Consider the following 25,194-nt stretch of genomic DNA (forward strand, 5'->3'; position numbering starts at 1 on the left):
TATACTCTGTCTGTTTATCTATCTGTTCCATTTTTTTCTCGGCCGATCCGGCTGAAATTTTATAAGAACCTTTGCTATGATAAGGTGCATCAAATTAAGTATTATGGCATTCGATCAATGCAGAGTTAGGGATAAATAAGGATTAAAAAGGATTAGTCACCACTATCATATTTACTCTAGAGGTTTGCTCGGAAACTACTGAGACGATAGGACTGAAATTTTGTATGCATATTTGCTATAATAAGGTGCAGCAAACTAAATATTATGGTATCTGTTCCATGCATAGTTAAAGATTAATAGGGATTAATAGGGATTAATAGGGATTAGTCACTACAATACCACATTTTGATACAATTGCTGAGATCTGTTTGAAAACTTTTTTTATTAGTTCTTCGTTTCTGAGTGGAAAAATTGACACATATGAGATTGGCTCATCTGCTCTATGTGGAAATTCTCTGCGATTTTGCATAGCTTAAAACTATTAAAATAACAACGAATCCATGTGATTATCTCTTTACTAATTTAACATTTTCTATTTTCATTTTTTTAAATTACCCGTCCATAATAAGATATTTAAAATTTATTTTTAATCATCCCTTTTATAGTTCAATAAATGAATTTGAAAAAAAAATATATGTTCAATAAAATTATCAATAAGTTTGAATTTAAAAATTTGTACTTTTTAATTTGTTCTTCTGTTATTATTATCCTAAACGGTCTCGGCATAAACATCACAAACACACACACAGAAACACACACACACACATACACGCGTAGATACATACTAGTGATGGGACGATTCCAATATTTTTCCCTATTCCGATACAATTACTGATTCTATACTAAATTCCCAATTCATATGCAAGTACCGATTCCGGTTCTTTATAAGTCTGTGACTATTTAACTATAAAATTTGTTGCCCCCCCCCAATTACCGTAAAATACATCGTTAATGTGCAGTTATTTTCTCAAACTTAAAATATACTTGTGATGTACAATTTATAGATTTTAGTTTAACTTGTATTTTAAAATCAATAATTTTTTTATAAAATTTATCATTAATACCAGCAGTGGAAGATTTTATTTTAAACAAAATTAAATAATAAAAAAAACCCTATTAAATTAAGCGTTTTTGGCATTGGAAAATAAACACAAATTTTTCTGATACCAATTCCGATAGCCCCCAAACCAAAAAAACATCCATAGTTAAAGTCACTTAATTTTTAACATTTCTTATCTATCTATCTGTCGATAGCTTAAACAGTAACGAAGCTGGAGCGCTAAACGCTTTAATTTCAAGCTTCAAAAGTATGAATATCAAAATAAGATGTTAATGTGATAATTTATTTGGAAACTTGTTTCACAAATCTGTATCAGTTGTCTCCGATGATTGCTTCATAAAATTCCTTGGCGCAAGGTCCAATGCCTCCTTCCAGCTCCGGCCGGCCATTTGTGTAGGCGTAGGAAAGGACCTCAAAGAGTTGGGGATCGTGTTGCTGAATGTAATCACGAACGTCCTTTTCACTCTTGCATACCTGTCTGGTTCCACACCTGGAAGGAAAGGTGAAAATAGTCATGAGACGATTTACAAAAATTTCTCCGATTCCGATACAATTACTGATTCTGTTCTAAACTCCCTATTCTGATACAATTACTGCTTCCGATTCCGGTTCTTTTTAAATCGTGTCTCACACACACACACACACACACACACACACACACACACACACACACACACACACACACACATATATATATATATATATATATATATATATATATATATATATATATATAACAAATTTACATGGTTGCAACACTGGACATGCTACTGTTTCGGGCCATTTGTATGAAATATTAGCTGTTAAATCAAAAAATAATATCATTATAATATTATTTTTATTTAACAGCTAAGTATTACCATCAGGATAATAATAAAAAAAATAACATGTTCTAGTAATACGCTTAGCTGTAGTTTTACAAATTACTCACAAACATTATTACATTCTAAACCTTCAGTTTAATTCTCCCATTTAAAGGACATTACCAATGCGTATAAAATTAACAAGAATAGCACATAATATATTAAATGATATTACTTGAGTTGACTGGATTAAATTCGATTTAAAAAGATTAAAGAAATTAAGATGAAATTAGTCCAGTTGGTTTAAATGGTGATATCAGCTTGAAAAAAAGTATTGTTTCATTTGCTTCTTTTTCCTTTTTTTCCTTTTTTCCCTTTTCCTATTCTTGTTTCTATTATTTATTTCTATTTTCTCTGTTTCTTTATTATTCTATTTTTCCCGCCCTTCCTATACCCGGGATACAACTTAACCTACGTCAGCGACCGAATGATCAACTTTTTTATAGGCTGTTTGAACTCTGTCTAAATAGATCATAGTCTGCTATAGATACATATGTATACACACACACACACACACACACACACACACACACACACACACACACACACACACACACACATATATATAACTACTTAATTTACTCACATAAAATTAATATACGAAAGTATAGATTTATGCGTAAACTTTAAGTATTTTCTTCAAAAGTGCTCAATACGTAGGTAGAGCTAGTTAGTAAGTTATAAAATATATATGGCGATTAAGTTACACTGAATATTCCGCATTTCATCCACTCTAGGACTCTTTAGGCTTATGCGCCTAAGCCTGAAGAGTCCTAGAGTTGATGAAACGCGCAATATTCAGTGTAGCTTAATCGCCATATATATTATAACTTACTATATATATATATATATATATATATATATATATATATATATATATATATATATATATATATATATATATATGTACACGTGATCACTCCCCTCTATTCCTTTCATTATTACCTCTTCTCCTTACCACGCCGTTGTCCAGTCTGTTCTAACGCTAACGCACTAATACTTCACCTAGTAATAATAATAAAAAACTTTCCACCAGACTTTAAAATATTTTTCACTGGACACACAAAGAACAATTCTCCCAGGAATATGCCCGACCCGGATATCTACTCAATTATGCGGATTACCCAATATACAGCTTGGATCTTATTACCCCACTTGCTTTAAAGAACAGTCACCATGGATTTTACCGCGCAATTTGGATCTACATTTATATATCCTTTTCTTCAATTTCCCTTGCTATATTACTTCTGATTAATCAATTATTCTTGACTTTGATTTTCCATGTCTCACTGACTTTAGCAAATAGGGTGCATACCTTATAAATATTTGCTAATATTTTCTCCTCTGAATATATGGTAGACATTGAAAGGATAAGGAGATAAAATTACTAAAGTATTCTTTATCTTACTTAGAATAATAAAACTCTTTGATATGAAACTCAAACATTTCACTTCAAAAAAGGTTTTTTGAAATTCATTGAATCACTATAATATATATATATATATATATAGATTGAGATTGTCGGACTGACTTCCTCATCTTGGTTGTTATTGTCACAACGTTTCAGCCGTTTTGCCCTCCGGCCTTCGTCAGGTGTTTTGTATCGAACTGGGGAACCGTTTGTTAGGAGTCTCGAACCCCACCCTTTATTATTATTACGGGGGTACCGTGTTCGAACTCCAGCTAGGCTTTGGAGCATAGTTGCTGATTCTCTGTTTTGAATGTTACTTTTTCACTGCCTTCGTTCAGGATTGAACTCAGCACCTTTGGGTAACTGTAAACTTTGATACAACGTCTAGGACCACTCGGCCATATGTCACTATGTAATAATAATAAAGGGTTGGGTTCGAGACTTTTATCGTTTATATATTCACGTAGTTTTTTTTTGTTATTGATTTTTTTAAACGATATTGAGGTTAGCGTCTTCATCTTGAAGATCGGATGTAAATTTTTTTTTTTTTTTTAGAAATTGCCAATTTTTTATTTTGGACGTGAACAAATAATATTTTTAATTATCTATTTATTCGAGTCCTAATAACAGTCAAGCTACGCTGAAGAGGGGTATGGCCCCGAAACATGAATGTACGTAGATTACTGTTTTAAAAATAAATAAATAAATAAATAATTATATATATATATATATATATATATATATATATATATATATATATATATATATATATATATATATATATATATATATATATATATATACCTGATGAAAGTCCGAGACTACATTGACCGAAGCATTGTGAAAATGACATTCAAGGACTGATAATTCATATTTGGATTATTTGGACTACTCTTCTCGCATTGAATGTTATTCGCACTATATTTCAGTCAATGTAATCTCTGACCTTCTTCAGGTGTGTCTTGTCGAACTTGGGGAATATTGCTGTCGGACTTGGTAATCTGCACGAAATTTCAAACAGGACACTTTATTTAATTCACGGGGTTAGCATTATTTAAGATTTCTATCAAGTCATGGCTAACGGAACATGAGCATGCTACTCCCATGGATTAAATAAGCGGTTCTGTTTGAAATTCTGTGCAAATTCCCGAGTTTGATAGAAAGATTGCCGAGTTCAGAAAGATCCACCTGAAGAAGGACGAGGTTACATAGCTTGGAACGTTATTTTTATAACGTTCAAGATGAGAACAGTAGTCGGTAGAATCCAAATAATAACATAGAAGAGATAGACAATCTAAAACCATGAAATATCAAATGAAGTCCACATTTATTTGCTTCATCATGGGAACAATCTTAAACACAAGGTCATTTTTTTTAATACAAATAAAATCCAGATCACTAAAAAGAAAATTCTGGATTATGATAACAATTAAAAAAAAGTTGCCTCAGTCTAGAAGAATTTTTCTTATGACAAAAGACAAAGCAGTTTGAAATAATAATTTGTGTCAGAAATATCATCATATAAAGTCCTTATTACCCAGTCTAGAAGGATTTCTTCTCTGGCATTAACCTATGCTAATATGAGGGATGTATGTGTATATGTGGTCGATAATAATCAATACAAACATTGTTGTATAGTTAACAAAAAGTGTATTAACAAAAGTATTTTACAAAAGTACACATCATTATTCTGGGGCCACACCTACCACAAATCGCAGTATGGACATTTTAAAATTACCTTTACTTATCAAATGAGACTTTTACCTGATGTTGTTGTAAACTATATGCCAGATTGTTCCTACTGACACACAGTGTTCTTTTGCAATATATCTTATGGATCTCCTAATTCTCCAAATTCAGGTGTTATAATTGTTGTAGCAGTATAAGTTTTGAACCTCTCGTCGCCAGTGTTGTAATCTTTGCAGATCGTAATAATCAAGACAAACACAGTAATAGATTTAATAAAAAGGGCATTAACTAAAATATTTTAAAAAAAGTACATGTTTTAACTGCCGGCAACAACTGCTATGGGGTGAGTCACGACCACAAAATTAAAATGTGAACGGTAATCAAAGGAAGAAGGGGTTTTCCCCTTTCCTTGAAAACACATCACTTATTATTTTATTTTTGCTTCTTAGTCGAAACGTAGGTTAAAAATGAATTGAACAAACCGTGTGTTAAATTGAATGGTCATGTGACAGACATACTTTTTGCGGGATCGGTCTGGGAGGAGAGGGCGCAATCCTTAATGGCGGACACGACGGCGACCGAGTGAACAGCAGAAGTCCGAAACATTTTGTACACGGCCAGGCAGGCGAACTAGGGTAAATACTGTTTTTATAATCATCATCAATGAACGATGAAAGAATTTAATCGATTCCCCTAATCGATAGTTTTCTTTCTGTATTTGCTCGAGTATCGTTACTTCCTTTCTTGGATTGTTGTATGATTCTCTTGTTTTTTTTTCTGCTCTCTTTTGTTACAGTTTTCACAGTGATTTAATGAGGTTAATTGCGAAATAAAATTCTTTATCATAATTAGTATGAAAGCCTCAAGCCTTGTCCTATTTTTAACCCACTGCCGGGTACAGTTATACGATTAAACAAAATATCACTTCAAATAAAAACGAATAAAAATTCAAGTACAAACACTGTATATTATTTCTATTGTATGTATTTTAGTACATCCAATATTTCTAACACAAATTGCTTCCATCTTTGTTCGTCAGCATTTACTTATCGTAATTCTCTGCTCCCTTTCTTGCTACCATACAAAGTATTTAACAACTCATCAGAGATAATATCTTCATTGTATACTTACATGTTTAGTCCACCAGTGACATCAGTTCTCATCGAAGCATAAAACCAAGCCTCTGTCGCTTCCCCGAAATATTCTCGAGCACTTTGCATGGCATAAGTTCCCAGCGTCCACAGACGATTCGCGTAGGCGTTTCTGTAGGCAGCCTCCAACTGTTAAACAGTTTTAAAAAATATGGATTTTCAAAATATTAAATTAAAAAAGATATAAAAGACCATGGGTCTTTTTTGGAATGTATTGTGTCTGTGATGATGATGATGATGATGATGATGATGATGATGATGATGATGACGACGACGACGACGACGACGATGATGATGATGAATTTAATTGGTGAGAGACATGACTTTCTCTTTTCTATTTTCAGTTTTCTCATCAATTTGTTTAAGCTGACGATAAGATATACTACCAGATGCCAAGCATTCACCCACTATCTATTATATTCCAACCGAGAGATCATTTTAAGATTCTGACCATCCTTTTAAGTGCAATTGGTTCACCGGGGTTTATTTGCCAGGTACTCCAGTTGCTCATATAATTACAAGAATAATAGAGATCTTCCTAAGATTCCAGTTTCTTTACATGTTATACATAAGACCTTGGTGTTTTGTTATCTTTCCCCCCTCTAAGCTCTGTTTAACCAAGCATCGCTGAAGACACTATCTTTCGTTAAAGTTGCTTCTTTCTCCTTCTTGCTTAAAATCATTATGTCAGGATTAACAGCCTATTTTTCGAGGTACGTCGCTGTAGAAATTGCATAATCATAATTGATGCGTATGCCTTATTTTCAACTAACCCCAACCCTGTGTTCCAGAAATCCGTTTGTATCGTATTATAACAAGTCATGCCAAATCACATCCTAAGATCATTTGTAGGCATTTATGCTGACGACACTACCAGCTATGGCAACACTTCAAAGGCTGTAAACGACCAAGTTCTCTCTGATTCTCTCTCCTCTAATCTTGATCAACGAAATCGAATCGAGGCATGTCCAGTAAAAAAAAAAAAAATACATGTTGAAAAAATAAGTGTTCAGTTTCAACTAGAACGATTTTTGAAGAACAATAGGTAAAAAGGGAAGAGGAAACAGAAACCAACGTTGTTCAAAAGAAACCAAACTCAAATCCGCAAAAAAGTTGCAAACCTGGAATCATGAATGGAACAATGTTTCGTTCTCAGATAAGAAAACATTTCATCTTGATGATTCAGATGGCCTTCAATTTTACTAACATGATACCAGAGCTAGTGGAGGAGGAGGAGTAATAATACGGAGTGCCAATTATCTACTATGGCCGGCGTGATGATCTGATTTCAATGAAAATTTGTAGGAATGCCTTGAAATTTGTAGGAATGCCTTGATGAAAATAGCAAGCAATATGATTCCATTAATGATTTTACTAAAGCAATATTCTGTACATGGCGAAGTGTGCCAACTAATAATAAGGATTATGACAACATTTTTTTGACTCTTGAGTATATATCCGACAGAGTTAGACACAGTTAATCAACTGAGAACCACATCATAAATAAATATAAAAGCGTAAATGTGTGTATATATGTATATATGTATGTATGTATGTATGTATGTATGTATGTATGTTCGCTTTTTGTGTATGTCTGCAAAAGGCTTTTTTTCGTCGGCTCACTCCTTCTTAAAACTTTTTATATCATGTCTAAATACTAATATCTACGACTTAAGAACAGGGGTCGCGTGTGTATTTAATTTGCCCGACTTTTACCAGCTCGCCGTGTCTTCGAAAAGCGAATGATGGGGCGGGGGAAACAGTAACTGGCTTGCAGCGCTAAACTAGGTCAAACATCACACCACTTCATCGCACCTGTATATTTCACTTTATAAACTTTAATTTAACGTGATTATCAGTTCCTCTCCCCTCGTGGCCGAAATGGCTATGTCTCAGGTTTTTTTCCCTTTCCTTTCCACCTTTGCATCAAGGCTTCGGAGTTCAATCCTACCTTCCTACCAAAACTTTTTTTTTCTTTTACACCTCCAAACACCTGGCCAACGTTATTTTTAACACACACACACCTCCAAACACCCGGGCATATAAGATATCAATAAATACAAACTCGAGAGTCAAATCAATGAAAAGTATATGCTGTTGTCATAACCCTAGTGATTACTTAAAAAGTTTTGCCTCTAGCATCAAAGACAGAATTTGTGAAGCTTTGAATAATAGCGATGAAGCTACACGTTATTTTGGAATAATTTGGTTTTAGAAACATTTACTAGTTATTATTAGTAGTATGTTTCTAATGTTTTATCCATCCATTCTAGTTAATTTTACTTAAAAAATGTTTAAAGTTTGCATTTTTAAAATTTTATCATATCTTATTATATTTATTAACTTATATCATATATATATATATTATATATATATATTATATATATTATATATATATGTTATATATATTATTATCTATTATATTTATTAACTTGTATGATTGAGCCTCGTTTTAACAATCAAGCTTTTACAATTCAAAAGAAATAGAAACATCACTTTTTTCTTGTTTCTATTCTAAAGTTATGTCCAACACTGTATATGTATATATACTAGCCAGCCGCCCGGCATCGCCCGGTCATAAATACGTTTAAATATGATATTTTGATTACTGCAGATTTCGTATTTATTATTATATTATATTGAACCCAATATATCGTAATGATTTAAAAAGTAACAAAAAAAAAAAAAAAAAAAAAAAAATGAAATGACTTGTGCGCCACCACCGTGAATCGAAATCAAAACGTTTAGCTTACGAGTTACTTTTTCTTTTCCTTTGACGTTAATGTCTTACCTATTAAAACATGTTTGTAGCAAGACTAAACATTAAAACATGAGCACATAGCTACTATGTTACGTATGTATATTCGTAATACCGTCGTTCACCCTTCACTTGGCCAATTTCATTGTTTTAATTTTCACACTTTTGCACCGATTTCCCCCGGCTAAAACCCAAATATAAAGTTTCGCATGGGTTTGAATATCCATATTTGACGTTTCATGCATGCAGAGAAAAAAACTGACAGAGGAGTTTGGTCGGCAAAATTTTTTAAACAAATGCATTTATGCATACATGAACCTGTATAGAAAGAGGTTTGTGTTTACTATAATCTTTTTGCGTAAATATTACACAAATATAAATCATATAGAATATCTGCATTAACATAATTACACGTAATAGTTAAACCGAAAAAACTAATAGGGAATTAATTAAAATGAATGTTTAAAAGAAGATGCAAATTAGCTAGATCTTTTGCTAATGAATACAATTCCACGACCATATATAACAAAGTTGTGTTTTCTTTTTAAATAAATAGAAAAAAGAGTTTTTAATATGAATACTAATATACACCCACCCAAATTTATAGGAATATATATATATATATATATATATATATATATATATATATATATATATATATATATATATATATATATATAATTTTAAACATCTCAGCGTACCTTATCGTGCCAGGCTTTCGGCAAAGCTTCTTCAACCAAATAAATAGAAAAAAGAGTTTTTAATATGAATACTAATATACACCCCCCAAATTTATAGGAATATATATATATATATATACATAATATATATATATATATATACATAATATATATATATATATATATATATATATATACATAATATATATATATATATATATATATATATATATATATGAGCAAATGTTTAAAATTATATATATATATATGTATATAATTTTAAACATTTCAGCGTACCTTATCGTGCCAGGCTTTCGGCAAAGCTTCTTCAACCAAATGGGCAAACTCGTGGTTAAGAATGTTTTCTGTGTGTTGGTAAGGGTCCTCAGCACTACACATGACGTTGTCATCCAAGACTACAGTCCTACCGATGGTCATTCCAGCCATTTTATTCCATTTCTGACCATTAGCCATACAAGTATCTGCACAACCACCATCGCATCGGCCTAAAAAGAAATAATAAATACAAACATAAAGTATCTACTAAAATACTTATCCGGTATTCGTTTTAAAATTCAAATACATTTTTTGTTCGTAACATTGAAAGTATTATATTTTGATGCATGAATTCGAAAGAGTAAGTGCAATCTTTCTAAAACCTATTTTCAATAAGCAGAAAGAATAAACGGATATTGGATTACAATAGAAAATGCGAGCATGAAAAGTAATATTGTTAAGTTTAAACACGGAAAAGTAAAGGACTAGTTGCTAAAACTGGAAAAGAAAATGACAAGATATTCTAGTAAAAATATAATAAATTCATAGCTTAAAATATTGCAGCAATAAGAATTGATTATATAATGTTATAAATTGAATTTAAAAAGGATTCATCAGGCATAAGCGTGGATGAAACGCGGAATATTCTGTGTAGCTTTATTGCCATATATATTTTATAACTTACTACCTAGCTCTACCTACGTATTGAACACTGTTTAAGTAAATACTTAAAGTTTATGCATAAATTTATACTTTCGTATATTAATTTGTGATTAAATGAAGTAGTCATATATATATATATATATATATATATATATATATATATATAGTAATTTATAAAATATATATGGCGATTAAGCTACACTGAATATTCTGCGTTTCATCCACTATAGGATTCGTCAGGCTTATGCATAAGCCTGACGAATCCTATAGTGGATGAAACGCAGAATATTCAGTGTAGCTTAATCGCCATAAGCCTGACGAATCCTATAGTGGATGAAACGCAGAATATTCAGTGTAGCTTAATCGCCATATATATTTTATAAATTACTAACTAGCTCTACCTACGTATTGAGCACTTTTGAAGTAAATACTTAAAGTTTACGCATAAATCTATACTTTCGTATACTAAATTTATGTGAGTAAATGAAGTAGTTATATATATATATATACATATATATATATATATATATATATATATATATATATATATATATATATATATATATTGAAAAATGGCACTGGTAAATATGCTTACCGTAACATTCGGGTCTGTCGGCGTACCGAGCATGCTCGGGATAAACACTAAGGCCTTCCTCAGCGGTGAAGAGACCCACACCGAGAAAGCCGGTCAAAGCTGAAAAAACCTCGTCGGGCGAATTCTTGGTCATGTGGGAAACAATATCAGCCGCCTGATTAAAATAGAAGCGAACAAAAACATCAATCAGTAAATAGACTTTTTCCCCTGACAATAAATGAATAGATACAGTGTAACCCGGATAAAAGATACACGAATATAAGAAAAACGGATATAAGAGAGATTTTCTCTGGTCCCAAATTAGAGCCTGTGTTAATGTACAGGGTAACCCGGATATAAGAACTCCGAATATAAGTGTAACCCGGGTATAAGAGAGTTGTAGAGACCGGAGAATAAGTATATTATATCCGGGTTACACTGTAAAATAAAAATTACGCCTCCTTCAACAAATAAAAGTATTAAGTTCTCGCCGTTTTATTTTTTTAATTCGAAATCCAAATTTTGAATTCAAATTAAAGGAACGCTGTTGCTCTATATAATAGTTCCAGAATGTGACGTGTTGTTTGCCGATATTCCAATATCTCAGCGGGCACCACTAACAAGAGGTTCTGCACCAAGCTTAATCTCTCACTGGCGTCTGTGTTTGGTTCTTGCTTATATAATGTGAGCAAGGATGTTTGCGTTCAACTCTCTAATTAGGACTCCCCTATAAACCTAACTCCCAACCACACTGGCCTCTTACGTCTCAATGGCAATGAGCTTTGTTTGGGGTCAATAAAAGTAAAAAAAAAAAAAAATGGCATCTTCAAAAATGTGGAGAACATATTTCTCAAGAGATGAGTTGCCCACGTTGTTTAGGTTTCATGACGAAACAAAAATAAAAATGAAATTACGGAGTAAAGGACAAAATATAAACTTGTTTTCATTAATTATTGTTCAAAGAGAAATTAGTGCAACTCAGAGATCGAAACATCAAGAAATGAATGTTATACATAATTAGGCGTTTGGTGTCTTTCGGGAGAATTCTTGCAGCATTCGCAGAACCCAGAAAAGGAAACCAGTAAAGCAAGATATGTGTCCCAGAAAAGATATTTGTCCTGTTAAAGAATTATCCTTTGTGCATTATTGTCTGCGTTTTCTTAAATGTCTAAACAGCAACACAAGACGACACAAGCCGTTACATGACATATAACACATTTTGCTAGTTTTATACCACACCAAGCTATGCAGCAACATGTATATCCCAGCCATGGAAGATGGCAACGTTAGGGTTTTGCAGTTCTTGCATGTAGTTGTCGACATCTTCCTTAATACATTGCGTTGCTTTCTATAAATATATTGCCTTCTATAAATTTAAAGTTTTTTATATATACATACTACACAATGCTTCAAGCAAATTACATCAAACTCTTAACTCTAGATTGTCTAATGCATTCGCTCAAATTCGGCGATTAATAGTTCTTAATTCCCTTTATTCCCGTGACAATTGTTTGGTGACCCTGAGGTAAAAGCTTAACAAATGGAGCAAAAGGTGGCTTCGTGGCTGGGTTCAAATCTCATAACCGGCAGGAATTGTCAACCCTTGATAACCGCGGAAGCATGAAACAGTAATGTCTGTGGGTATAATTTAATGTTAAGTATATATGCTGTATATATATGTATATATATATATATATATATATATATATATATATATATATATGTATAAGAGAAAGAGAGAAACAGAGAGAGTGACAGAGAGAGAGAGAGAGAGAGAGAGAGGAAGAGAGAGAGAGAGAGAGAGGAAGAGAGAGATTCACCTTTCTCATCGCATCATCGGGAACACCTTCTGTGGCTGCAATGGGGATACTCGGTGCAGATGGTTTATAGTTGTACGCCTTGCCATCGTGGGTCACGTAATAATAGCGGAACGATGTGCGTTTTTGAATTTCAGGATAGCTGCGAAAGCATTAACAAAAAAATATCGATATTTAATTAGTATTTCAACAAACATTCGAAACATTTAAAAAAATACTTGTTTCATTCGAGATTTCACCTTTAATAACACAACCTTTTGTTTTATAAAATGGATCACCTGCGTAAACTTGTAGCAAATGAAAATATTAAAAACGAAGTGTCCACATACTTATTGTTTCTATTTAATATTTGCCCGCGAAGGGAATTCATAACCGTTTTTACTGTTCTATCTTGAAACGATTCACGTTGCACCTGCACCGTGCTGACGATTATGCTAGTATTGTGAAAGATTGTTGCATTGCGAGGGTCCATATTTATAATAGAAGCGATAGAGCTGAGAGATAGATGTGTAATGGAAGTGCGATGACAGTTCATTTAAACAGGAGGGAGATGCATTATTATAAAGGGTGTGCATTCAACCTTTGGAAGGGGTTTACATACAAAGTTCATTATACAAGACGATGAGACAAAACACATTACCTTGCGGTTGATGACAAACGAAAACAAAAGGTTTACAAAAAATATATGACATTTATTCATTCAGCTGGTTGAATTCAATAGCTCGTAACGCTGCTACATTGTCGTCTTTTCCTTCCATTTACTCCCTAAAAGGGTTTCTGTCAGTCCCCCGGTCCGCTTTACCGGACTCTCTTGGACTATCTGACTGACAACCCTTTTCTGACTCTGACTTCTAGTCTAACTTAAATGTATTTGTTGGTTCTATATTTCTTTATGACGTCAGCACACGGGCCAGACATGTGAATTCCATGCACATGCTTAAAACACGTGTCCTGGCAACACAAGCCCAGACTTTATTTCTATTGTTCCTTTATTCCTCGTTACAATGGATAATTCCTGCATCCCTGGAATCGTATCTAACTAACAAAATGTATTCATTTTAACTTCTAACAACTGCGTTCGATTTCAGCATTCCCCTTCAATAATAATATTCGACCCTAATTACTTCGTTTCTAACTAAAAACCGGGAGCTGTCTCCTTCAATATACAACATGTTGTGCTGAGTGCATGATTATTTTAATGAATACCGTTACGAACTATCGAATGCGACCCAATCTGGGATATGGTATAGGGTTCATTACCCCACCACCACTGTGACATAACCGTCCTAGGGAGCGAGGAGGCTCTCCACTGGAGGGGAGGCTGAGACTCCCGAAACACAGGAGAATGGCTGGCAGATATGATTGTTTTATTTGTTAAGTATCGTTGTATGCCAAGGCGACAGCAACCAAACTCTGCTGAAAGAAAGATTTGATTTATAAATTTTATTGTTTTGTGGAAACGACATCTTGATGTCACTTTGAGAGACCTGATGGAACATAATTTCGTTTCCGATGCCAACGAATGCTGACTCAGGGTTGTTTAGCCTCTGAGTGCAGTCACCAGACCGAGAGGTCACGTGGTTAACCTTTGGATCGTGAGAACCGGGCCTGCAATCGCAAATCCAATCGAGGAAGATGGGGCTTCCTCTGAGATGGCGTAATTAGTTGCGATTGGTCCAGGAAGCGGCCTCGACCCCCACTGCGACCTCACTACATAAACGAGTCTCTGCGTCGAAATCGGAAATACAATCGAAGGGTCGTCACTCCTCCTCTTTTCCCCGCATCCTTTCACTGCCATCGAGAGAGAGAGAGAGAGAGAGAGAGAGAGAGAGAGAGAGAGAGAGAGAGAGAGATCTATTGTTACATTCTTTTTAGCTCAGTGGCAAAATACGGACAATTGTATATATTGTGTACATCTATCTTGAATTAACCAGTAGAATAGATAAACGAGTCTGTCGTTCTTTTGTGTGCATGAGATTGATTCCCTTCCAGCGTGACAGATCGACGAAACAGGACACATTACGAGCCTTGTTTGGGGTCAATAAAAGTAAAGAAAAATGGTATCTTCAAAAATGTCTGCGGAGAAAAAAATTCTCAAGAGATGATGAAAGATTAAAAATTCTATTGGCAAGTAATACACTGGAACCACAGGATATGGTGACCCCTGCGATACGTTTTTTTCAGATTACCATGTGGAATACGATGTTTTTCTGGACCCTGGTTACGGCATTTTCCCAGCTTTACAGTGTTATTTATCACGAGGATGAGACACAAGGTCGGTTTTAAATGGAAGGAAAAAACAACTTCCACAAAATAGAAAAAATAGCCCAGTCTAGAAGGATTTCTCCTTTTTACCGGTCAAAGACAGAAAAGCAGTGTAATATAAGAACGGACATAATTTAGTCGAGGTAAACATGTAGATCTATTTCTTCTGGTCAAGAGCAACCCTAGTCAGGTTGCTTGGTCACATGGCTACTAATCAGAGTATATGACCTAGTAATTTCGACTGAACCTTTTAAGGACTCCATCCGTAGACCATTATTGGTTCGCAGACCAGTAAAAAATCTTCAAGGCAGCCAGGTCGACTAAACACTTTGAGTATAGATATCTTTACTTGATAATATACTACTCCTAAAAGGATTTCAGCAGCCGACATTTATTAAACTTATTATTGAATCCCTTTCAGTTCATTGTCGTAACTTCTGGCAACCTACATCCAACTTATGTATGCTATATAAATTTATATTAATGCTTATATAGGGTGTTTTTTTTGACAACTCTCTTTTCCTTAATTGCAGATTTGACAACTATCGGTTATTTTGAGTTCAACTTGGTTTATAAATTCATCATAAATAGATTCACACTCGAGCAGCGTTTCTAAATTGGAAATGATACGATCAATGTGTTGAACGAATAATTGAACGAAATGGACTTGTCAACCGGCAACCTTCTTGGTTCAATTAAACCACATTAAATAATTTTATGTAAAGTTCCATGTCTACGCTGATAAACCAGACACAATAGACAACTTGGAAGACAACATTCGACACGTTATTGTCGAAATACAGCATAATTTAATGCTTAGAGTTTGCGAAAAGTTGACCTCTAGATTACGGCATACACGCGCGAGCGGCGTGGGCCATATATCCGGAATTGTATTTAAATTATAAATGTTAAAAAATTAATATTTGGAATAAACCGCATATTTGTATGATAAATATATTTTCCCGTGATTTATTTTAATTTAAAGTTCGCCGCCTCTTAAAACTCTCTTTAGAACGACCTTGTTTTGCTTACTTCATCAATCCATTTTTATATACAGAGAATAGATGGTCTTATAACTTATGCGAAGATTAACCTTAATAATTACACTTTGCTTCTAGAATTGTATTTATTACTTCATTGCTTTTCGATGTATTAAATCTTTACTCTATTACTTGTCTAGCATTCGATCCTTCAACATTTCTTTCAAAATAGTCCAGATTGGTCGTTCTATGAATTATCCTAATGCGATCAAAATTCCAATAAAAAATTCGGTCGTTTACGAAAACCATTGACCGAAGGATGTCGCTATTATTTCAATCGCCTGTCAATAATAAGTGTCGAATAAAGTGAACGCATGTTATGAAGTGACCGTACTCAACACAGATCCTACAAATATATCTATGAACACCAGGTATGAATTGCCGAAATAGCTTGTACTTTTCCTACATTTCTTTTGAACACGATCTCAGTCTAATAATACTAAGTCTGTAGTGGCAATTGAAGTATATTGGTAAAATATAAAACAGTTTTAAATTGGATTCTAAGATAGACCCTTATTTCCCTAGAAATGCTCGTCAGTAGAATACAGTATCACGAGCTGCTTCCCGGTGAAAAATAACATTACCGTTTTCAAGTCCAATGTAAAAGAAATAGATATTATATACCCGGTATAAATCCGGTGACTAAGTAATCAATTTATGACTAGTTACAAGCATCGTTACTAATGTCTTCCTTATTTCACCGTCTACTTGTCTAAGTCAATAACTCTTATCCTCGAATAGTCTTTGGTCTTGCTAAGCGGTGAGTCATTTGTACAAAACATGCTTTAAAAAGAAAAACATATAAAAATTGAGTATTATATATCCATAAAGTCAACAGAAGAATGAAAGAAGAGAAAAAGAGAACAAGAAGAATATATTATTGTCGCTCCTGGGTTAGGGTTAGTAGAATCAGCTAGCATTCATGGGATATTGTTTCATTTCAATGAATAGATAAATAAATAGAGAGTTCATGTTGTTGATATTTTCGAATAAGAATAACACACTTACAGGAGAGGTTCTTTTCCAATATTGCCCCCTGGTGGCAGCGGTGGGGGATAAAAAGAATGAGCCACTAAAAAAAAAAAAAGGAATACATAATAAAAATAAACTTTGAATATATTAAATGACCAAAGGGTGGATTCAGCGTCTAAAATATCATTTGGGTTATAGTGTTAAAATTCACAATTAAAATATGTTAAGGTATGTCTAACTCAATGACTCTTATCCTCGAATGGTCTTTTGGACTTGATGAGCGCGGTGACTTGTTTGTACAAAACATGCTTTATAAATAAAAACATATATATATATATATATATATATATATATATATATATATATATATAAAATAAAATTATCGGAATCTTTTCCTCTTTTCCTTGTACATATTTGTGAATTATTCCATGGATTTCGGCCTTTTTGATTATTTTGGACCATCTTCCAGTTACGTAATTTCCTTGGATTTTATTTAAGCGAATGGAAATTCAATTAACTTTCTTGGATTTATATTTTTGGATTTTACCGTCATTAGATAATTTACCTTTCACCAGACTATCCATTCACGTGTAATCACCCTTTTCTTCACCATATTCCCTCTGCTTCGCTTTTTGTTATCAAGTAAGACCTTTGACTTACTTGCAGTTTCATCAAAGACTTTTGTATGCAAATCCCGATCTTGCATTTTGCTAATTCCTACCCTCTGATGAGAAGGAAAGTATTTCGTTGAAACTCCGCAGATTAAGGACTATCCACTTGTGTTTCCTTTTCGGATGTATATATAAGCCAACGGAAGAATGAAAGAATACATGTCTATATATGAATATACCAACTGTACCTGGCCACGCGTTGCTGTGGCTTAGTGGAAATGGAAAAAAAAATGTGGAGGATTACGGAAATGCCCCATCCCCTCTGAAATCCTCTGGTTTTTCTTTTATCACGTTAATGTCATCGATTAGAAACTTAACACGCAGGAGTTTTCTCAGTCAAGTTTTTAAAATATTATGTTTATGATTTGTATCGTTGAGTTTGATGTTTTTTTCGGTAAATTTGACAACGAGAATACGCTGGCCCAATCACCGCAAAAATACTTCGCGCACATCAAACTTACAAACTGAAACTAGAAATGAAATGTCAATTAATTATTTATTTATTTGTTTGTTTATTTGCTTGTTTAACTATTATTATTATTATTATTATTATTATTATTATTATTATTATTATTATTATTATTATTAGTCGTAGTAGTAGTATGATAATCATCTATATATTAATATCTGTATTCGCTTTGACCGTTATCATGCTGAGCATCCCTTAAAAGGAAAATGGAATATTCCAAACGGCTAATAAACAAACAAAAAAAAAATAATTAAAAATTGGTGTCGCTGTAAGATAAAACTTAGCCATATTCTGATTAGATGATTAAAATCCTATCTACATCCTGATTGAATAAAAAAAAAAACTTGTTTACCAATGAAAACAAAAAAAAATGGCGGTTGGCTTAAATACTTAAATAATGTACGTATTAACATTTATTCATAAAAACTTATAGAAAGAAATATAGAAATAAAACTCTAATTGTTTAGATGAATATTCTATTGTATGAATTTTAAATGATGTAATAGATTCTTTTTAATATTAAAAAATATTATGTGTTTGTAAATAAAATCAAGTTAGATGAAAAAATCATTCGTATGTTACTGTGCTATTTTTTAAATAGTATTTACAAGTTATTTTTCCTTTTTTTATACATTTATATATTTTAACATTTTATGTATAATTTTTATTATTTATTTTTGGATAAGAGTTTGACACTGCAGGTACTTATATAGAGAAATGACCGTGCATGTTTTTTTTATTATTAAATTCAATTTTTACGATATATTTGCTTATTAAATTGCTAGGTTAAACTACAGATTAGTTAAAAAAAAACAGAACAAAAAACACCCTCATGTTAAAAATGGATTTCGAAATAACGTTACTATTTCAGCACGGTCTTTTCTCTGTAACAGCACCATTTTTTTATTTAAATAAGCATTACAATTTCTCTCATTCCTTTGTTTTGTTTGTTAGAATAATTCTGATCAATATCTTCTTTTCTTGGTTTAATAGTAACGATGCCAAAAATTCGGTGTTTCGCATGTCCAGATAAACAAGTGAACTAGAATTCTTGACTTTAAACTTTAATCATAGCCAGAAATTAACAGTTTAAATACTTCGAAATCTCCTTCAAATGATGAATTAAATATGTTTTCCTCATTATTATTAGACAAAAAAAAAAAAAAAAACACCCAAAAAACTGGTGCTGACTGATTAAAGAAAAGGAGAAATTAAACAGAATTATTAATACTTAAAAATCTAAATTAAATTGTTAGTTAAAAGTATAACAGAATTACAAAATACACCCCCTCCCATGTTAAGAATGGATTTCTAAATAACGATTTTAGTGCGGTAACATAGACGCATAAGTATAATCTTTTTTTTGTTTCGAATTTGATGGAATATTTTTTTATTCGTAGAGATGGACTATGTTTTTTTTTTTATCTACTTCGTAGTGATATAAATAAAAAAAAAATTAAATTAAAGCAAAACTCGTTTTCTTATTTTTAATTATTTAATCAAGTAAAAAGTCCAATTTTTACTTGATTACTAACTAACATTTTTGGAGGGGTGGGGGCAGGATAAAGTTAATAATCAGACCCTAAAAATTGAATTAATCCATAAAAAGCTGTCAAGATTGGAGATTAGGTGGAAAATACTCTCGATCCATATATCACAAAAGGAATCCAATTTCCTAATCACCATTATGTTACTATTTACTTTAAGTTCTGCTTATTTAAAACTGTTAACTTCTAAGATACCGATATCATCGTTTATATATTGTTGGCATAGTAACATAACGGTGATTAGGAAATTATGTTCCTTTTTCAAGATAGAGGGATCGAGAGTATTTTCCCATCTAATCTCCAGTCTGATAAATAAAAATGAAAAATTTAAATTATTATTTGTTTATTGGGCAGACGTTTAAGAAATTGACCCCCACCACTAGCAGTGTCAGAAATTTCGTGAAAATAGTGAATAATTCCACCCCATTTTTCCAAGCTTATAACTCCTCGAAAAATGTAATTCAAGCCCTAATTTTTTTTTTCAATTAAAGGAGTAAGGACCAAGGTTTTATTTAAAAAAAAAAACAAAACAAAACAATGTGTTTTTTTTTTTTAAAAAGGTTTTAAACTTCGGACTTTACAGGTAAATTTCTAAAAAACTGATTTTTTTTTTTGTTTTAAATTTGAATATATTATTTATTGACCTTTTCTCTTCAATTTGTGATATATAAACCTATTAAACATAAATTAATTATTTACTTTTTAATAGACATTTCAAAATGAGAGGCGTAAATTATTCGACCCCCTATCTTTCTAAGCTTATAACTCCTCGAAAAATGTAATTCAAGCCCTAATTTTTTTTTCAATTAAAGGAGCAAGGACCAAGGTTTCATTAAAAAAAAAAAAAAAAAGACAAAAAGAAAAAATGTGTTCTTATAAAATAAGGTTTTAAACTTCGGACTTTACAGGTAAATTTCTAAAAAACTGATTTTTTTTTTTTGTTTTAAATTTGAATATATTATTTATTGACCTTTTCTCTTCAATTTGTGATATATAAACCTATTAAACATAAATTAATTATTTACTTTTTAATAGACATTTCAAAATGGGGGGGCGTGAAAATGGGGGGGGCGTGAAAATGGGGGGGCGTGAATTTAAAAAAAACGTTTGTCTAAAATATTATATTCGGTTTATTGGAAAGAACATAAAATTTCACATTGACCCTGAAAATATCGTAAAAATAGAATCAATAGAAAAATTTTGATAGATTTTTAAAATTTAAAAATTTAAAAATATTTAGTTTAAAAATTGAAAAATATTGAGTTCGGAAAATTCATTACTGTTTTAAAAAAAAAAAAAAAATATTTTTATTACTTTTAAAACAACTGTAATAGTTTATTTTGGAAGTATAATCCATAAAGAAAATAAATAACCCACTTTTAACAGAGAAATTACGAGATTTTTATATTGTATTCGCAGTTTCGTGTTAGGGGTGTCAAAAATTCCTACAAAAATTCTGATACTACTACCCCACCACCTCTAAATTCCACAATTAACCCCCCTTTTTTCACGTTAATCTCATCGATTACAAACTTAACTTTCAAGTTAAGAAAAAAACATTTGAAGAAAAAAAAAAGTTATGAATTTTACCGTCGGGGATTAGTTTTCAATTATAACGTTCTACTAAATTGAAAACGTACTTTGTGACCATCACCTAGAAAAATATCGCAACTCGATGAAATTAACGTGAAAAAAAAAGTGTAAATTGTGGAATTTAGAGGTGGGGGTCAATTTTCTAAACGGCCGCCGTTTATTGTGTAACCTTAGCTAACCCTTTGAAAGAGATTAAAGACAGATATGTACTGGGAATTCTATTTGCAAATGTTTGTGTTATTGAATTTAAAAAAAAAGATGGCTACCATACTGACACATGATCATAATGTTGCGAGATCAGGATAAGATCAGAACAGTTCATCAAATTGATGCAATTGTCAGCAGGGATACCAGAACTTGAAAATCCAGAGCTTCGTGATTTAGTTAAGTCTTTAATCATTCATGGTCCAACCTCAATGTAATTGTTTGATTATGTGATAAGATGTTTGTTACTGATGTGTGTGTGTTTTTTTAAATTTTCAACAACCGTGGAATTTCCACGGTTTCTGCTAGTTATTATTATTATTATTATTATTATTATTATTATTATTATTATTATTATTATTATTATCTTTTAAAAATACGTGGTTCTATGTATAAACTTACACGGCACAAGGGAGATAACCTTGGTTTAAAAAATGCATGATTTAACTTACCTGCTAGATAGCAGGCAACAATTAAACAGACGGCCTTCATAATGGTGGCGAGAAAATAGTTCGCTCCTTGGACTAAAACTAAAGAAGAAATACTGTTTAATATAACATTTGGTTATCAGACGTGGGATCAAACCATCTGCTATTATCTCTTTATCGCTTTGAAAAATACACAATTATACACAACACGTAGAAACGAACATGTCTCACTGCCCGTTAAAGATAAATAAAAATAAAATATTAAGGCTGACAAAAATTGTATTTGCTCGGTCTCAGAACATAAGCATTACCTTCCTCCTTCGGAAGTTAACGAAGGGTTTATTTATTTCGACATGTTCTTTCGGGCGGGGGGTGGTGCTTGTCATTTTAGGTACCCATATCCGTGAAATCATGTCGATGGGACAAAACAAACTATTGAAAAAATAAAATGATAATGTCATTAAAAATGCTGAATTATTTATTGTGAGAAAAAAATTCTGTGTAGGAATGAAAACTTTTTGTTGTTGCTAAATATTATATGATGAATCTTTTCGAGTTAAAATCTATTTAAAATACACATTTTGTATTGGAAAATACACACTTTAAATATGTAAACATTAGGTAAAGTTATTTAATATGGCCCAAATGGACGGCCATTTTGGATAACTTATTATTCTTTAACTCATATTTAAATATTTGAAGTGTGTATTTCTCAATAGACAAAGTATATTTCTCAACTGATTTTAATTCGAAATGATTCCTTAAATAATATTATTTAACAAAAGAAAAAAAAGAAAAGAAATGCCTACACATTTTTTCTCGCAATAAACTCACGCCGTGATTTTGCAAATAATAACATTTCGCTTGATTGAATTTTTGTTGGAAAAAGTTTCAATTGAAAAAATAATAATTTGTTAATTTCTGTCTTTAAGTTTCTAAATTTTTTAGATGAGCATTGATAATTTGTAATCTATCGAACTCGGGAATCTGTACGGAATTTCAAACGGAGTTCTTTATTTAATCTATACTCTCGTTCCGTCAGCCATGATTGGGTAGAAGTCTTAAGTAATTTGCCATTGTATTCACACACACACAAAGGGAGAGAGAGAGAGAGAGAGAGAGTAAAAGTAAATCTCATAAAACACAATTGCAACTACTCTTCCGATTTTATTTGGATTTATGTAATCATGCCGATATTCTTTTTATTTTCTTGTAAAGTTAATGAGTTCTTATTCTTCTGACAAGTCATGGCGGAACAGATTAAAAAACATGATAATTACATGAATGGTTCTGCGCCACGAAACCGGTGCTGTCATGAATTGAACATTTTAACATGTTGAAAGAAATAAACGGTAAGATGGACAACATCTTGGAAATTTGGAATATAGACTTTTGTCATTTATATGTATATGCTCTGTAGTTACATCGAGCTTAATAAATTAAAGAATTGGTATAAATAAAAGGTAAAATATAATTTAATAAGCATATTTTTCTTAAATATATATATATATATATATATATATACACACATATATTAGACACTAAGAGGAGATTATAGATAGATATATAAATTCCTGTTCACATACACCTTTCAGAATAAAGCTAGAACCCAGAACTAGATAGAATCGAGCAATTGCATCGACAACGGACAACGCCAGACCCAAAGTGGGTTTCGATGTACTGCATCTCATCAGTGACGTGCTCCGACATAGGCGCGAACCCAGGTCGTCGCACTCATGAAGTGTGCAATACTGACGACCTAACGAAATGGGCCAAGGCGCAATCTATTGACTATGCCTCGATTTTTTTTTTAAATTCTTATATTTTCATCCAGTTCTACATTCACATCGTAGAATGTAGAACTGGATGAAAATATAAGAATTTAAAAAAAATAGGAATTTATATATCTACATATATATATATATATATATATATATATATATATATATATATATATATATATATATATATATATATATATATATATTTCACATAAATCTGTGTTTTTTCGACTAATAAAATAAAGCATTTATTCAAAAAAAGTAGTTTAAAATTTACAACGACCCCCCCCCCTAATAGCCGATTATATTGATTTGTTTCGTTATTCGTATGCAAATTCTTTTTCAATAGCCGGAACGCGTGTTTCGTTTCATATGCCCAACGTTTCATATTTCTCAATTTTGATTTACAAAGTGATTTCGGCCATTAACTGAGCCATAGCAACGCGTGTCCGGGTAGAGCTGGTTAGATATATTTTAAAAATAAAAACAATTGTTATCTTTACAATCCTTATGAGAAAATAACGCATCTTGAAATAAGTTCAGTATGAAATTTGTCCGAATTTTCTACTGATCACTTGTTTTGTGTGTGTATGGTGGGATTGTATAAATATAATTTTACACTTTATTCAACAGGTCGGTCACATCAGTATATGCATAGCTCAAGTATGCTAGTGAAAGTTGTCCAAAGGCTCGATCGACTTCGCCATTGCAATACCATCGCTCGTATATATATATATATATATATATATATATATATATATATATATATATATATATATATATATATATGGGATGAGCTAAAAGTAGGTGGACAGCATTATGAATAGGTTGTGTCAGTTTTATTAATGCAATTCTTTATTATGTTTTTTATTGTCCACCTACTTTTTGCTCAACCAAAACCCAAACAGCACCAGTGCTTCAATTTTTGCAAGAGCTGGAATCGCTTCAAGATCCAGGCAGGCCCGATGTAATGCGTTGAATGAGATGGCAAGGAACATCAAAACTATTCAAAGGCCTTCATTGAGCAAACAACATAGGGAAAAACGAATGGCTTCTACATAGAATTACATGAAAATGGATTTCCAACGTGTCCTATTTACAGATGAGACCCGTACTACTCTTAATGACCCAGATGAATGGGCCAAAGCTTGGAACTCGAACAGAACTCCAACCCCTTACAGAGTTCATCGCCAACGAGGAGGTTGAGGCATTATGTTTTGGGCGGGAATCAATAGAGATAAGTTAGTTGGACCATTCTGAGTTCCAGATGGTTTAAAACTTA

General features: G+C 32.2%; 1 protein-coding gene across 1 annotated transcript; it reads right to left on the reverse strand.

Moving 5' to 3' along the window:
• Window positions 1-1,327: 1,327 nt before the first annotated feature.
• Window positions 1,328-22,299, reverse strand: LOC145293990 (uncharacterized). The gene is made up of 7 exons (XM_080140882.1): window positions 22,156-22,299; window positions 17,256-17,319; window positions 12,946-13,084; window positions 11,147-11,300; window positions 9,910-10,118; window positions 6,155-6,303; window positions 1,328-1,550 (listed from the first exon to the last, which is right to left on the reverse strand). Exons 1-7 carry the CDS (start codon window positions 22,193-22,195, stop codon window positions 1,373-1,375), a joined length of 933 nt encoding a protein of 310 aa, XP_079997008.1. The 5' UTR covers window positions 22,196-22,299; the 3' UTR covers window positions 1,328-1,372.
• Between the last annotated feature and the right edge of the window lie 2,895 nt (window positions 22,300-25,194).

This window comes from Euprymna scolopes, chromosome 15 (genome assembly GCF_053919585.1).
Source record: "Euprymna scolopes isolate OS-2025 chromosome 15, ASM5391958v1, whole genome shotgun sequence".
NCBI classification, from domain to species: domain Eukaryota; kingdom Metazoa; phylum Mollusca; class Cephalopoda; order Sepiida; family Sepiolidae; genus Euprymna; species Euprymna scolopes.